Here is a 15,856-nt window from a genome sequence, read left to right as displayed (position 1 = left end):
ACAGTTTCTCCTTATTTACTCCATCAAAACTCTTCATAATTTTGAACAGCTCTATCAAATCTTCTCTGCGCTAAGGAGAACAACCCCAGCTTCTCCAGTCTCTCCAAATAACTGAAGTCCCTCAACCCTGGTACCATTCTATGGCCTTGACATCTTTCCTAAAGTATGGTGCCCAGAATTGAACACAATACTCCAGCTGAGGCCTAACCAGTGTTTTATAAAGGTTTAGCATAACTTCCCTGCTTTTGTATTCTATGGCTCTATTAAAGCCCAGGATCCCATATGCTTTTTTAACAGCTTTCTCAACTTGTCCTGCCACCTTCAAAGATTTGTGTATGTGCACCTCCAGGTCTCTCTGTTCCTGCACCCCCTTTAAAATTGTACCATTTAGTTTACATTGCCTCTCCTCATTCTTCCTCCCAAAATATATCACTTCACACTTTTCTGCAATAAATTTCATCTGCCACATGTCTGCCCATTTCACCAGTCTGTCTATGTCCTCCTGAAGTCTGTTCCTATCCTCCGCATTGTTTACTACATTTCCGAGATTTGTGCCATCTGAAAACTTTGAAATTACACCCTATACACCCAAGTCCAGGTCATCAATATATATCAAAAAGAGCAGTGGTCCTAATACTGACCCCTGGGGCACACCACTGTATACTTCCCTCCAGTTTGAAAAACAACTGTTCACCGCTACTCTCTGCTTTCTGTCCCTTAGCCAATTTTATATCCACTATCACTGACCTTTTAAACTCAATGGCTTTAATTTTGCTAACAAGTCTATTATGTGGTACTTTATCAAATGCCTTGCGAAAGTCTATATACACAACATCAACCACACTACCCTCATCAATCCTCTGTTATTTCAGCAAAGAATTCAATAAAGTTAGTCAAACACGATTTTCCTTTAACAGATCCGTGCTGACTTTCATTTAGCAGTCCATACTTTTCTAAGTGCCAATTAATTTTGTCCCGGATTATTGTGTGTCTCAAATTTTTCCCTCCACCAACGTTAGGCTGCCTGGCCTGTATTTGCTGGATTTATCCCCCTCCCCTTTTTTGAACAAGGATGTAACGTTTGCAATCTTCCAGTCCTCTGGCACCACACCTATATCTAAGGAGGATTGGAAGATTGTGGCCAGAGCCTCTGCAATTTCTACCCATACTTCCATCAGTAACCTAAGATGCAGCCCATCTGGACCGAGTGACTTTTCTACTTTGAGTACTGCTAATCTTTAAAGTACCTCTTTATTTTTTTCCTATCCAATTTCCCTACAACCACCTCCTTTACTGTGAAATTGGCAGCATCCTCTTCTTTAGTGAAGATGGATGCGAAGTATTAATTTAGTACATCAGCTATACCCTCTGTCTACACAAGACGATCTCCTTTTTGGTCCCTATACGGCCCCACCCTTCCTTTGACTACTGTTTGTATGTTTATTAAAGACTTTTGGGTTCCATTTTATGTTAGCCGCTAATCTATTCTCATACTCTCACTTTGCACCTCTTATTCCATTTTTTTAGATCTCTGTACTTTGTGTTCAGCTTGGTTCTCATCTGTATTATGAACTTTACATTTGTCATAAGCCTCTTTTTTCTGTTTCGTTTTAATCTATATATCTTTAGTCATCCAGGGAGCTCATCCAGGAAATAAGGGTGGAATTTGCGGAGGTACTGGCCATAATCTTCCAGACATCCGTAGATGCGGGGGTGGTGCCAGAGGACTGGAGAATTGCAAATGTTACACCCTTGTTCAAAAAATGGTGTAAGGATAAACCCAGCAACTGTAGGCCAGTCAGTTTAACCTCAGTGGTGGGGAAACTTTTAGAAACGATAATCCGCAAAAGAATTAACAGTCACTTAGACGAGTGTGGATTGATTTGGGAAAGCCAGCACGGATTTGTTAAAGGCAATCATGTTTAACTAATCTGATAGTTTTTTGTTGAGGTATCAGAGAGGGTAGATGAGGGCAATACAGTTGATGTGGTGTATATGGACTTTCAAAAGACGTTTGATAAAGTGCTGCACGGTAGGCTTATCATCAAGATTGCGGCCCATGGAATAAAGGGGGCAGTAGCAACGTGGATACAGAATTAGCTAAGGGACAGGAAACAGAGTAGTGGTGACCGGTTATTTTTCGGATTGGAGGGAAGTGTACAGTGTTGTTCCCTAGGTGTCAGTGCTGGGACTGCTGCTTTTCTTGATACATATTAATGACTTGGACTTGGGTGTACAGGGCACAATTTCAAAATTTGCAGATGATACAAAACTTGGAAAGGTAGTAAACAGTGAGGAGGATAGTGATAGATTTCAAGAGGATATAGACAGGCTGGTGGCATGGGCGGACACGTGGCAGATGAAATTTAATGCAGAAAAATGCAAAGTGATACATTTTTGTGGGAAGAAGGAAGAGAGGCAATATAAACTAGAGGGCGCAATCCTAAAAGGGGTATAGGAATAGGGAGATCGGGGGGTATATGTGCACAAATTGTTGAAGGTGGCAGGGCAGGTTGAGAAAGCGGTTAAAAAAGCATACTGGATCCTGGGCTTTATAAATAGAGGGATAGAATACAAAAGTATCGAAGTCATGATGAACCTTTAAGTTGTGGTTCGGCCACAACTGGAGTAGTTGTCCAGTTCCGGGCACCGCACTTTAGGAAAGATGTGAAGGCCTTAGAGTGGGTGCAGAAGAGATTTACTAGAATGATTCCAGAGATGAGGGACTTTAGTTATGTGAATAGACTGGAGACGCTGGGGTTGTTCTCCTTGGAACAGAGACGGTTGCGAGAAGATTTGATAGAGGTATTCAAAATCATGAAGGGTCCAGACAGAGTGGATAGAGAAACTGTTCCCATTGGCAGAAGGGTCAAGAACCAGAGGGCATAGATTTAAGGTGATTGGCAAAAGAACCAAAGGTGATATGAGGAAATCTTTTTTATACTGTGAGTGGTTAGGATCTGGAATGCACTGCCCAAGGGGGTGATGGAGGCAGATTCAATCATGGCCTTCAAAAGGGAACTGGATACGCACTTGAAAGGAAAAAAATTGCAGGGCTATGGGGATGGGGGGGTGAGTGGGACTAGCTGGATTGCTGTTGCATAGAGCTGGCGCGGACTCGATGGGCCGAATGGCCTCCTTCCGTGCTGTAACCTTTCTATGATTCTCTAGCTTTGGATGCCCTTCCATTCCCTCTCGTGGGAATGTGTGTACTCTGTACCCGAACCATCTCCTATCTCCTCCTTGAAGGCCTCCCATTGTTCAATTACTGTTTTGCCTACCAATTTATGATTCTAATCTCCACCTGGGCAAGATCCCTTTTTAACTCACTGAAATTAGCTCTCCTCCAGTTAAGTACTTTTATGATTGATTGTTCCTTGTCCTTTTCAATAACCATTCTAAATCTAATATTATGATCACAGTTCCCCAAATGCTCCCTTACTGAAACATACTCCATTTGCCCCACTTCATTTCCCAGAACTAGATCCAGCACTGCTGCTTTCCTCATTGGGCTGGAAACACACTGATCAAGAAAGTTCTCTTGTACACGTTTCAGGAATTCTTTCTCCTCTTTGCCCTTTACACTGTTACTGTTACCAGACTATCTTGGGATAATTATCATTCTCTATAGTTCTTGCATCTTACTGTAATTTGCCTGCAAATTGCTCCTCTATCTCCTTCCCACTATTTGATGGTCTATAGTATACACCCAGTAGCGTAATAGCTCCTCTATTGTTCCTTAATTCTAACCAAATAGATTCTGTCTTTGACCCCTCAACTGCATCATCCCTTTCCAGTGCTATAATAGTTTTTTTGATCAATACTGCCACCTCCCCCCCTCCTTTCTTTCCTTCCCTATCTTTCCTGAATATCTTGTTGCCAGGAATATTGAGTACCCAATCATCCCCTTCTTTGAGGCAGGTCTCTGTTATTGCCACTATATCATAATCCCATGTGGCTACTTGTGGCTGCAGCTCACGAACCTTATTTACCATGGCATGTGCATTTACGTACATGTACTCCAAACTCATCCTAGACTGCCTCTCATTTGCCCCCTGTCTGATCCCTCCTATTTCTGAACTATTCTTTACTCTAGTGCTTTTTGTCTCTCCCAGTCCTCTGTGCACCTTGTTTCTCCTCTCTAATGTTTCATCCTGATGCCCAGCCCCCTGCCAAATTAGTTTAAACCCTCCCCCACAGCACTAGTTAACCGCTCCATGAGGACTTTGGTCCCAGCTCTGTTGAACTGCGATCTGCTCATCTTGAGCTGATCCCAATGCCCCAGGAATCTGACTCCCTCCCTCTGCACTATTTCTCCAGCCACACATTAGCCTTTCTTATCCTACTGTTCCCATACTCACTAGCACATGGCACTGAGATTAATCTAGAGATTACTACCTTTTGAGGTCCTGCTTTTTAACTTCCTCCCTAGCTCCTGAAACTCTGACTGCAGGACCTCGATCCCTTTCCTTCCTGTGTCATTGGTTCCCACATGGACCACAACTTCTGGCTGTTCTTCCCTCTCATAATATTCTGCATCACCTCAATGATGTCCTTTACCCTGGCACCAGGGAGGCAACACACCATGCGGGGCTCATGTCGGCGGTTGCAGTAACGACTGTCTGTCTTCCTGACTATTGAATCTCCTATAACCACTGCATTCCGACACTTTGCTATGCCCCCTTGTGCCATGCTCCGAATGAGGTGTTGTCACCCTCACTGGTATTCAATACTGAAAACCCATTGAGACAATTTAGTAGAGTACACTTCACACCAAGTATTTTACGTGATTTAACCTTTTTAAAAATATTGTTGCAGTTTATCTCCTTTGAAATTTTTATTGTGGAATTCCTTAAACTTAAACCCTGTTTGTCGGATGGTTGCTGTGTCATAATTTTTTTCAAATTCCTATGTTCGTGTCTGTTAACAGTTACTTTTGTAACTTGTAGCTTGTAAGATTGTAGCTTCAACCATTTAGCAAGGATAATGTAGTGTCATACTAAATCAACCTGCTAAGTTTATTTCTGCATCTAAACTGACTGTTGAGAATACCTATTAGTGACTTCCAAAAGAGCAAGGCTGTGGCTTGCTCAGGGGTTTAAAAAGAAATCTAATACAATTTTGATTTCATATTATAAAATAAATTGACAGCACAATTTATGCTGCTTCTCCCCCTCTTTGTCTCCCTCTTTGTCAGGACATGACCAAGAGTTAACTCACTGCTGTACTCACCCCACTCAGCGCCTTGTGGTAACATCATCACGTGACACCACCTTTCGTCTCTGGGATTTTCGAGACCCTTCAATCCACTCGGTGAACGTCTTTCAGGGTCACACAGAGTGAGTGTCTTGAAATTTTTAATCTTTAAAGGGCTACAGTCGTTCTTCTCCTGCGAGCCTGAAAACAGTGTGAGATTATATTTGTATTTGCATTGGTTATCAGACCACAGTGCAAAAGTGCATCTTGAGTCAGCTTGAACACATCTTTTTGGGCTGAGCGAAATTACATCTATGTTTATTAAAATTAATCTTTTGGAAGTTGTAAACCCACTACATCTTACCATGTAGACATAGAATATGTTTGTCAGATTCAGCAGAATACTTATCAGTATTTTTGTTCATTCTATGACCTACTCAGGAACCATTTTGTAACATAGTTAAGAATCCAAAATAAACTTGGACTTTAAGCTTGGTCAGGGTTTTTGGTTTTCTGGTATGTATTTTTGGTAGAAACCTCAGAATGCTTCGGGGAGTAATTAATCAACATCAACATTTGCATTGCTATTTGATTATCAATGAGCATGCAGTGATTTGGGGATGGTTGTTATGAGAGCTTGGCCTTGACTGAGAGATTTGTTTGGTTCGGCTTTATTTTGGTGATTATGTAATTTTTGTCTCCTGTTTTATAGTTGGTGGGTATTGTTTTTTTTGAGGAAATATCAGAATTTTATCATGAAGATTTTAATAGTGACTGGTTGTGTCCCTCAGGAGTGATTTGAGCTGAAGGAGAAAATTAGCCTGTGGAGCGGATGGCCTGGATCTCATTCAGTACTTTTAAATAAAAGTTGCTCTCATCTAGCTTTTTGAGGCAATGGGCATGAACATTGGCAATGGGCAATACCAAAGGGTGCCACACTCCATAATAAGAATCACTACATAGTATATATAGCATATTATATAGCACTAAGCTATATAAATGGAAAAGTCTCAGTTTGAATCTCTGTTATCTGCCTTTAGCCTATCTCATCAAGGACATGACTCACCTAAATGTCATAATATAGACACCTGTGAGGTACTGCCCCACCATTGCCTCAGGAGGAGGAGGACATGTGGGGAAAAAATCTGAGAAAACTGAAAGATTCATCAATTAGAAATCTTTGATAACATGTTTTATCAATCGTAACTTTTTTACAGTTTAATTTACGAATCTTTGATTTTCTCTCTCGCTACTCGTTTCCTGAAGGCATTGGTGGGGCACTTTTCTTAGTGCTTCAGATAAGCATTCCAATAACTTGTTCAGATAAAAGAATTAGTTACACCATTCATATGACACGCAGCTCCTTTAAAGTGTCTTCTAGTGTGCTCAGGTTGAATTTTGTTGTATAATTCAAGATCTAATTTTTTAATGGCAATTTGGCGATAGTATAACTACTGATATGTATTTTGATTCCACATTGAAAAGACTGTTGTATATGGGTTTGTCTGTGCATTGATAGGCTATGAAACCTGTCTGTGTTTGTGGATTGTATTTATATTCATGAGTTCTGATTACCTCCTCATTCTCGGTCACACTCTGATATTCCAGAACGTTTCAAACAATAGGCTTGGAGAAAGATGATTTGAGCCATCTGCATTTTTAGTAAAACATGGAGGACCTTTTAATATTTAAAACCTTTTTAGGTATAAATCAGTCAAGGAGATTTTAAGTAGGTAACCAACTGTAAAAATGTAATGTAGTTGGAACTATAATGGTTCAAATTTTGAAACTGAAATCCCTGTGCAAGGATTTTTTTTGAAACCATGATTAAACAGCTGTGGAGAAGGACTATAAGTAGATCCAAGAGAGAAGCACGTACATGGTTAAAAACTTTGATATAATTTTTGTATTTAATATTGACCCAAGGCATGCAAAAAATGGCAAATTGGTTATTCGCTCAACTGGAATAAACTATAAAATTAAAACCACGATGCGGTGTGGTGGAAGGTGGGGGTAAAAGAATTGGGAAAAGGAGGAGATACAGTCTTCCTCACATGTAACTAGTATGTTGATGCCAGCCCCCAAAAGAAGTAGGCAATTATTTGGTATTCTATAATTTAGTAATCTTAAATTACTTGATAGATTATTGCAGTTTTATCAAACTGTAATCTTTAATTGTTACTGGAGTTGTTTTACAGCTGTCTGGTTGCACAGATTATATCCATGATGTGGAGATGCCGGTGATGGACTGGGGTTGACAAATGTAAGGAATCTTACAACACCAGGTTATAGTCCAACTGTTTTATTTGAAAATCACAAGCTTTCGGAGGCTTTCTCCTTCGTCAGGTGAGCTTTCACTTTCGTCAGGTAGGCTTTCTCCTTTGTCACTCGCTCACCTGACGAAGGAGAAAGCCTCCGAAAGCTTGTGATTTTCAAATAAAACAGTTGGACTATAACCTGGTGTTGTAAGATTCCTTAGATTATATCCAGTAGATGGAGCTAATAAGCTATATTTTTCTCTGCCACAGAAATGCTTACAGTCAGATTTAAAATGGGCTTTTTTTCCCATTCTGCTGTTAACAGTACTTCTGCAGGTTTAATTGCTTTAAAATGAAATATGGATAAAAAGATTTAGCTTTTTCCAGCATTAAAAATTTACATTATAAAGATATTGAAAGAAAGAACTTGCATTTATCATAGAATCATACAGCACAGAACAAGGCCATTCGGCCCATCGTGTCCCACTCCTCTGATCTCTCCCCATAGCCCTGCCAATTTCTTCTTTTCCAGTACAGATCCAGTTCCCTTTTGAAAGTTACTATTGAATCTGCTTCTATTACCCTTTCAGACAGTGCATTCCAGATCATAACAACTTGCTGCGTAAATAAATTTCTCCTCATTTTCCCCCTGGATTTTATATATCTCAGGACCAAAGCACTTTACAGCCAATGAAGCACTGTTATAATGTTTAATGTCTCATCTGAAGGACCACACCTCCAACATTGCAGCTGTTCCTCAGTACTGCACAGAACTGTCACCTTAGATTATGTACTCAAGCCTCTGGAGTTGGATTTGGACCTTCTGCTACCACTGAGCTAAGACTGAGACAATTGGGCAAACTTATCTTAAAAAATAAATTGCTTTTGCATATCGGCATCGTTTTTACTTTCCCCTCTTGTGTAAAAGCGTAGGGTATGGAATAACGGTGTTTCACAGTGCCTTGTCAAGCACCTAACTCTGAAGTTAGCCCCGCCTCTTTTCTGGTATTGAATTGTCTTTTTAAAACAAATGTTTCTGCAGACGGTAATTTTTTTGGAACTAGTTTTGCGTGTTGCTAACGTGCTTGTTGTCTTCTAAGTAGCTGGTGGATATATTGCTGCACTGATTCCACATACAGTACTCAAGTGTGCAGTTTCATTTGATTATATGAGATATCTTAGCCCATAGTGAAGCTATGATTTTGTGCAGAGGATTCTCGATATGCAACAACAGAATACTGAATCAATTCCACTTGTGAAAGAGGTCTGATAACTCACGTGCAACAACAATTGTGATCCAGTAACATCCTGCTGTCATGGTTCTGAATTGGTTTTACTTAAGCGTGGGTTAGTATTGTTTTGGTAAAATGGTTGTAAAATATCAGCTTCGCTTGCTAAATCAGTAGAAAATAAACAAATCAATAATGCACTATTGGGTAGAAACTAAGGTTAGATTTATTCCATTCCACCCTTGAGCTCTACTGAAAAATGGGATCATTACGGAAAGATGTGATAAAAATATGATAGTGACCACACTCTGGTGCTAATGCTTAGTGGTGTTCTGCAAGGATCTGTTGTGGGTCCCCTGTCATCCAGACTATTGATAAACAATATGGAGAGGGTACTATTGTGATATAGAATTATGAAATTACAGTACAAAAGGCCATTTGACCCATCATAGCTGTGCTGATGCTAGCGCTTTAGCTGGAGCTGTCCATTGTAGTTCCATTACTCTGCCCATTCCCTATATTTTTTGCATTCTTTTCAAATATTTAAATTATGTTACAGTCTCTGGTTCAAAGGCCACCCTGTCGCAAGGCATTCCTGGTTCTATTAATGCTCTGTATAGGGAAATAAAATGAATCAACCCTGCAAAACAATCAAATCACTTAAAAAAACATTTAAAACTTCAAATCCTTTTACTGCTATTTTTTTCTCAGTGAGTGAAAATTTTAATCTCCAAAATAAGGATTTAAACATAAAACATGAAAAATTACATATTTCACATTAACAGAATTAAAGTTGCTGTACAACTTTTTAATGATCTGGTTTCCCCCCACCTCCCTCTCAAAGTTTTGGTTGTCTGCCAGAAGCTTCTGGTGCAATTTGCCCGTATTTGCAAACCCCCACCCCAGGGCAACCAGACTGTCAGTCGCTACTTCCCAATGCTGCCAGATCCAGTAACCCAGAACTTCCAGAATCCAGGACCCCTCTGAGTTCGACTGCATCCATAACAGACCACAGATCCCGAGAGCGCGCATTATTACCCCAGACCACAGAAAACTTGTCCCCATCATAGTCTACTCCAGGACTATGTCCACCGCAGTCCCAGTATAAACTAGACTCCGGTTTATCCATTGCTGCCAAATCGTATGGCCCCCTCCCCTCCACATTACCCAGTCCTATGACACACCTGATGCCTACTTGTAACCCGGTACATACTCCCTTCCGCCTTCTGTGTACCTTTCATTTTCAAGAAGCTAAGTGATGAAAATAGAGTGCATAATCAAAGTCACTGAGAAATATGTTTTTCACATCAAAGATGGATAAAATTGTAAATTCGATACTCAAAACAATCGTAAAATGCCACAATATCTTGTGATAAATTACAATTTCTGTTATTCAGCCACCATAAACCAGTGACAATAATACTGCATGCAGCAACACCACCATTGAAATTACTGAAAGAATTTCTTACTGCTGTTTTGCATCAACACCCTCCGGTCACTCTTAACATATTTTGCTATGTCATTGAACCTCATCCCCTTTCTCCTTGCAGGATTTGTGGAGGTTTTTTTTTTGTTTTAATTACACTTTTGATTTGTTTATTCATTAATTTAAACAAACCAAAAATGAAATACAGAGGTAAAATGATCAATAGGAGGATCAAAGCCATTGTTTCCATCCCCAACGAAAATGCCACACCCTTCCCGTCAACCTCATCCTCCTCACTGGATGCGGCCTCATGCTGAACCATATTGCACGCAAGCTTGGCATTCTATTCAACCCAGATCTGAGCTCCAAATCCAATATCCTATCCACTGCCAAGACAGTTTACTTCCTCTGCAGCATTGTTCCCTTTTGCCCCACTGCATCTGAAATATTTATCCATGCTGTTGTCAACATTAGACTTCTTCTCCAACACCCTTTTGGCAGCCTTTTGACCTCCATCCTCTATAAACTCTAAATTGATCAAAACTGCACCCCTACATCCTGTCCTACGTTAAACCCTGCTCGTCCGTTACCCTCATCCTCCCTGACCTAAATTGGCTCCCCATCCCCACTGATTTGAATTTGAAGTCCTTGTCCTCATCTAGAAGTTCCTTCATGGCCTTACCCCCTCTACTCTCCACCCTTCTCCAGCCTTATGTCCTCTTCAGCATCTTCCACTCCACTGGCTCTGGCCCACTCTCCACCTCCAACTACACTCTCAGTGGCAAAGCCTTCACCCATCTCGGTGCTACTCTTTGGAACTGCCTCCGCAACCCTCTCTACCTCCCTCCCACTTTTCTCAAAACACTTCTGCTTGACCAAGCCTTTGGTCATGCCTGATCTTTTTTCAAAAGTTCAATCCTTACTCCTTTATAACTATGACAATTTCCATTTATATAGCACCTTTTAAGGTGCTTCACAAATGGGTGTGATGAAAACAAATGTGGAGTCAGGAAGAAGATGATTAGGAATGGTGTCTGAAAGCTAGTTTGAAAACATGGAGCTTGAGGAGGCTCTTAAAGGCAGAAAAGTTCAGAGGCAGAAAGGTTTAGGGAGTTCCACAGAATAGTGCCGAGGCAGCTGAAGGTTCTGCCACAACTGTTGCATCAAAGGTTGGAGGGAATGCACAGAAGGCCAGAGTTGGAGGAATGGAGCTTCCAGAGATGATATAGAGCTGGAGGAGATTGCAGAGATAGGATGGGCAAGGGCCATGGAGGGATTTATAGATGAGAACATGCATTTTCAATTGAATGTCTTTCAATCTTTGATTCCATTTTACCTGGGCCAGATCCGTTCTCAACCCATTGAAATTGGCCCTCCTCCAATGGGGGATGGAAAGCCAGTGTAGGTCAGTGAGGATGGGGATATGGGTGGGACTGAGTATGGGAAGGGACACAGGCAGCAGAATTTTGGGCAAGTTAGAATTTATGGGAGGCCAGCAAGGAAAGTATTCGAGTAGTTGAGTCTGAAAGTAACAAAAGCATATACAAAGATTTCAATGAGGGGAAGGACAGGACTATGTTTTTGGAGTTTTATGCTAGATATTCTACTTGGGCTCAGTGTCACCTACCACTCCTGTAATCAAACTTCTCGTCCCCCACGATCCGGAGTGTGCTTAATTAATGGAGAACAAGTAAATGAATAGTACTTAGTGGAACACAGTGTATTAAGAAACAATAGAGGTGCCATTACACTACTGGTATATTCTACAGGCCACCAACTAGTGGGAAGGATATAGAGGAGCAAATTTGCAGGGAAATTAGAGAGGTGCAACAGCCATAGAGTAGTGATAATGGGAGACTTCAATTATCCTAATATAGACTGGGATAGCAATAGTGTAAAGGGCAGAGAGGGGGAAGAATTTCTGAAGTGTGTTCAGGAGAACTTTCTTGATCAATATGTTTCTGGCCCAACAAGGAAGGAGGCATGGCTGGATCTGGTTCTGGGGAATGAGTTTTTTTATTCATTCATGGGATGTGGGCATCCCTGGCAATGCCAGCATTTATTGCCCATCCCGAATTGCTCTTGAGAAGGTGGTGGTGAGCCGCCGCCTTGAACCGCTGCAGTCTGTGTGGTGAAGGTTCTTCCACAATGCTGTTAGGTAGGGAGTTCCAGGATTTTGAACCAGTGATGATGAAGGAATGGCAATATATTTCCAAATTGGGATGGTGTGTGACTTGGAGGGGAACGTGCAGGTGGTGTTGTTCCCATGTGCCTGCTGCCCTTGTCCTTCTAGGTGGTAGAGGTCGCGGGTTTGGGAGGCGCTGTTGAAGAAACCTTGGCGAGTTGCTGCAGTGCATCCTGTGGATGGTACACACTGCAGCCACGGTGCGCTGGTGGTGAAGGGAGTGAATGTTTAGGGTGGTGGATGGGTTGCCATTCAAGCGGGCTGCTTTGTCCTGGATGGCGTCAAGCTTCTTGAGTGTTGTTGGAGCTGCACTCATCCAGGCAAGTGAAGTGTATTCCATCACACTCCTGACTTGTGCCTTATAGATGGTGGAAAGGCTTTGGGGAGTCAGGAGGTGAGTCACTCGCCACAGAAATGGGTCAAATGGAGCAAGTGTCAGTAAGGGAATATTTAGGGAACAGTTATCATAGTTTCATAAGGTTTAGATTAGTTATGGAAAAGAGCAAGGAGCAATCTCGAGTAAAAATACTTAATTGGAGGAAGGCCAATTTCAGTGGGTTGAGAACTTATCAGGCCCAGGTAAAATGGAATCAAAGATTGGCAGGCAAAACTGTAATTGAACAATGGGCGGCCTTTAAAGAGGAGATGCTTCAGGTACAGTCTAGGTACATTCCCATGAGGGGGAAAGGTAGGGCAAACAAACCCAGAGCTCCTTAGATGACAAAAGAGATATAGAATAAGATGAAGCAAATGTCAGGTTGATAATACAAGTGAGAACCAGGCAGAATATAGAAAGTTCAGAGGGGAAGTGAAAAAGGAAATAAGGGGGGCAAAGAGAGAGTATAAGAATAGATTGGTGGCTAACATAAAAGGGAATCCAGAAGTCTTCTATCAGCATATAAATAGCAAATGGGTCGTATGAGGAGGGATGGGGCAAATTAGGGACCAAAAAGGAGACCTACACATGGAGGCAGAGGGCGTGGCTGAGGTACTAAATGAGTACTTTGCATCTTTCTTTACCAAGGAAGAACATGCTGCCAAAGTCACAGTAAAAGAGGAGGTAGTTGAGATACTGGATGGGCTAAAAATTAATAGAGGAGATACTAGAAAAGCTGGCTGTGCTTAAAGTCGAAGTCACCAGGTCCCAATGGGACACATCCTAGGTTGCTGAGGGAAGTAAGGGTGGAAATTGTGGAGGAACTGGCCACAATCTTCCAAACATCCTTGGATGCAGGGGTGGTGGCAGAGAACCGGAGAATTGCTAATATTACACCCTCATTCAAAAAAGGTTGTAAGGATAAACTCAGCAACTATAGGCCAGTCAGTTTAACCTCGGTGGTGGGGAAACTTTTGGAAACGATAATTTGGGACAAAATTAACAGTCACTTGGATTAATTAAGGAAAGCCAGCACGGATTTGTTAAAGGCAAATCGTGTTTAACTAACTTGATAGTGTTTTTTGATGAGGTAACAGAGAGGGTTGATGAGGGCAATGCGGTTGAGGTGGTGTATGTGGACTTTCAAAATGGGTTTGATAAAGTGCCACATAATAGGCTTGTCAGCAAAGTAGAATCCTAGAAAGTTACAGTACAGGAGGAGGCCATTTGGCCGGCCGAAAAAGAGCTGTCCAGCTTAATCCCACTTTCCAGCACTTGGTCCGTAGCCCTGTAGATTGCGGCACTTCAAGTGCACATCCAAGTACTTTTTAAATGAGTTGAGGGTTTCAGCCTCTACCACCCTTTCAGGCAGTGAGTTCCAGATCCCCACCACCTTCTGGGTGAAAAAATGTCTCCTCAGCTCCCCTCTAATCCTTCTACCAATTACTTTAAATTTATGCCTCCTGGTCACTGACCCTTCTGCTAAGGGAAATAGGTCCTCCCTATCCACTCTATCTAGTCCCATCATAATTTTATATTCCTCCATTAAATCTCCCCTCAGCCTCCTTTGTTCCAAAGAAAACAGCCCTAGTTTATCCAATTTTTTCTCATAGCTAAAATTCTCCAGCCCTGGCAACATCCTTGTAAATCTCCAGTGCAATCACATCTTTCCTGTAATGTGGTGACCATAAGAACATAAGAACATAAGAAATTGGAGCAGGAGTAGGCCAATCGGCCCCTCGAGCCTGCTCCGCCATTTAATAAGATCATGGCTGATCTGATCCCAACCACAAATCTAAAGAACACAAGAAGTCGGAGCAGGACCCGGCCACATAGCCCCTGGGCCCTCTCCGCCACCCACAGGGCATTGACCGATCCGAACTCAGCTTCATGTCCAATTTCCTGCCCGCTCCCCATAACCCCTAATTCCCTTTACTTCGAGGAAACTGTCTATTTCTGTTTTAAATTTATCTAATGATGTAGCTTCCACAGCTTCCTGGGGCAGCATATTCCACAGACCTACCACCCTCTGAGTGAAGAAGTTTCTCCTCATCTCAGTTTTGAAAGAGCAGCCCCTTATTCTAAGATTATGCCCCCTAGTTCTAGTTTCACCCATCTTTGGGAACATCCTTACTGCATCCACCCGATCAAGACCCCTCACAATCTTATATGTTTCAATAAGATCGCCTCTCATTCTTCTGAACTCCAATGAGTAGAGTCCCAATCTACTCAACCTCTCCTCATATGTGCGCCCCCTCATCCCCGGGATTAACCGAGTGAACCTTCTTTGTACTGCCTCGAGAGCAAGTATGTCTTTTCTTAAGTATGGAGACCAAAACTGTATGCAGTATTCCAGGTGCGGTCTCACCAATACCTTATATAACTGCAGCAATACCTCCCTGTTTTTATATTCTATCCCCCTAGCAATAAAAGCCAACATTCCGTTGGCTTTCTTGATCACCTGCTGCACCTGCATACCAACTTTTTGATTTTCTTGCACTAGGACCCCCAGATCCCTTTGTACTGCAGTACTTTCCAGTCTCTCGCCATTAAGAAAATAACTTGCTCTCTGATTTTTCCTGCCAAAGTGCATAACCTCACATTTTCCAATATTATATTGCATCTGCCAAATCTCCGCCCACTCACCCAGCCTGTCTATATTCCCTTGCAGGTTTTTTATGTCCTCCTCACTCTCTACTTTCCCTCCCATCTTTGTATCATCTGCAAATTTTGATATGTTGCACTCGGTCCCCTCCTCCAAATCGTTAATATAGATTGTAAAGAGTTGGGGACCCAGCACCGACCCCTGTGGAACACCACTGGTTACTGGTTGCCAGTCCGAAAATGAACCATTTATCCCAACTCTCTGCTTCCTGTTTGATAACCAATCCTCCACCCATGCCAGAATATTACCCCCAATCCCGTGATTTTTTATCTTAAGTAATAATCTTTCATGTGGCACCTTGTCGAATGCCTTCTGGAAGTCTAAATACACTACGTCCACTGGTTCCCCTTTATCCACCCAAACGTTATATCCTCGAAGAACTCAAGCAAATTTGTCAGACATGACTTCCCCTTCATGAAGCCATGCTGACTTTGTCCTATTAAATTATGCTTATCTAAATGTTCCGTTACTGTCTCCTTAATAATAGACTCCAAAATTTTACCCACCACAGATGTTAAGCT

General features: G+C 41.8%; 1 protein-coding gene across 4 annotated transcripts in view; it reads left to right on the top strand.

Annotated features, from left to right (window-relative positions):
- The window catches only part of wdr37 (WD repeat domain 37), a 129,293-nt gene that overhangs the window by 73,336 nt on the left and 40,101 nt on the right, over window positions 1-15,856 (top strand). For all 4 annotated transcript variants that reach the window (XM_068007799.1, XM_068007806.1, XM_068007790.1 and 1 more), the window contains one exon: window positions 5,198-5,339. In XM_068007799.1, coding sequence (XP_067863900.1) covers window positions 5,198-5,339 — 142 coding nt within the window. The remainder of the gene's footprint in view (window positions 1-5,197; window positions 5,340-15,856) is intronic.

Source organism: Heptranchias perlo, chromosome 2 (assembly GCF_035084215.1).
Source record: "Heptranchias perlo isolate sHepPer1 chromosome 2, sHepPer1.hap1, whole genome shotgun sequence".
NCBI lineage: Eukaryota > Metazoa > Chordata > Chondrichthyes > Hexanchiformes > Hexanchidae > Heptranchias > Heptranchias perlo.
The sequence above is the reverse complement of the archived record's forward strand: the minus strand, read 5'-3'. Positions and strand labels throughout refer to the sequence as shown.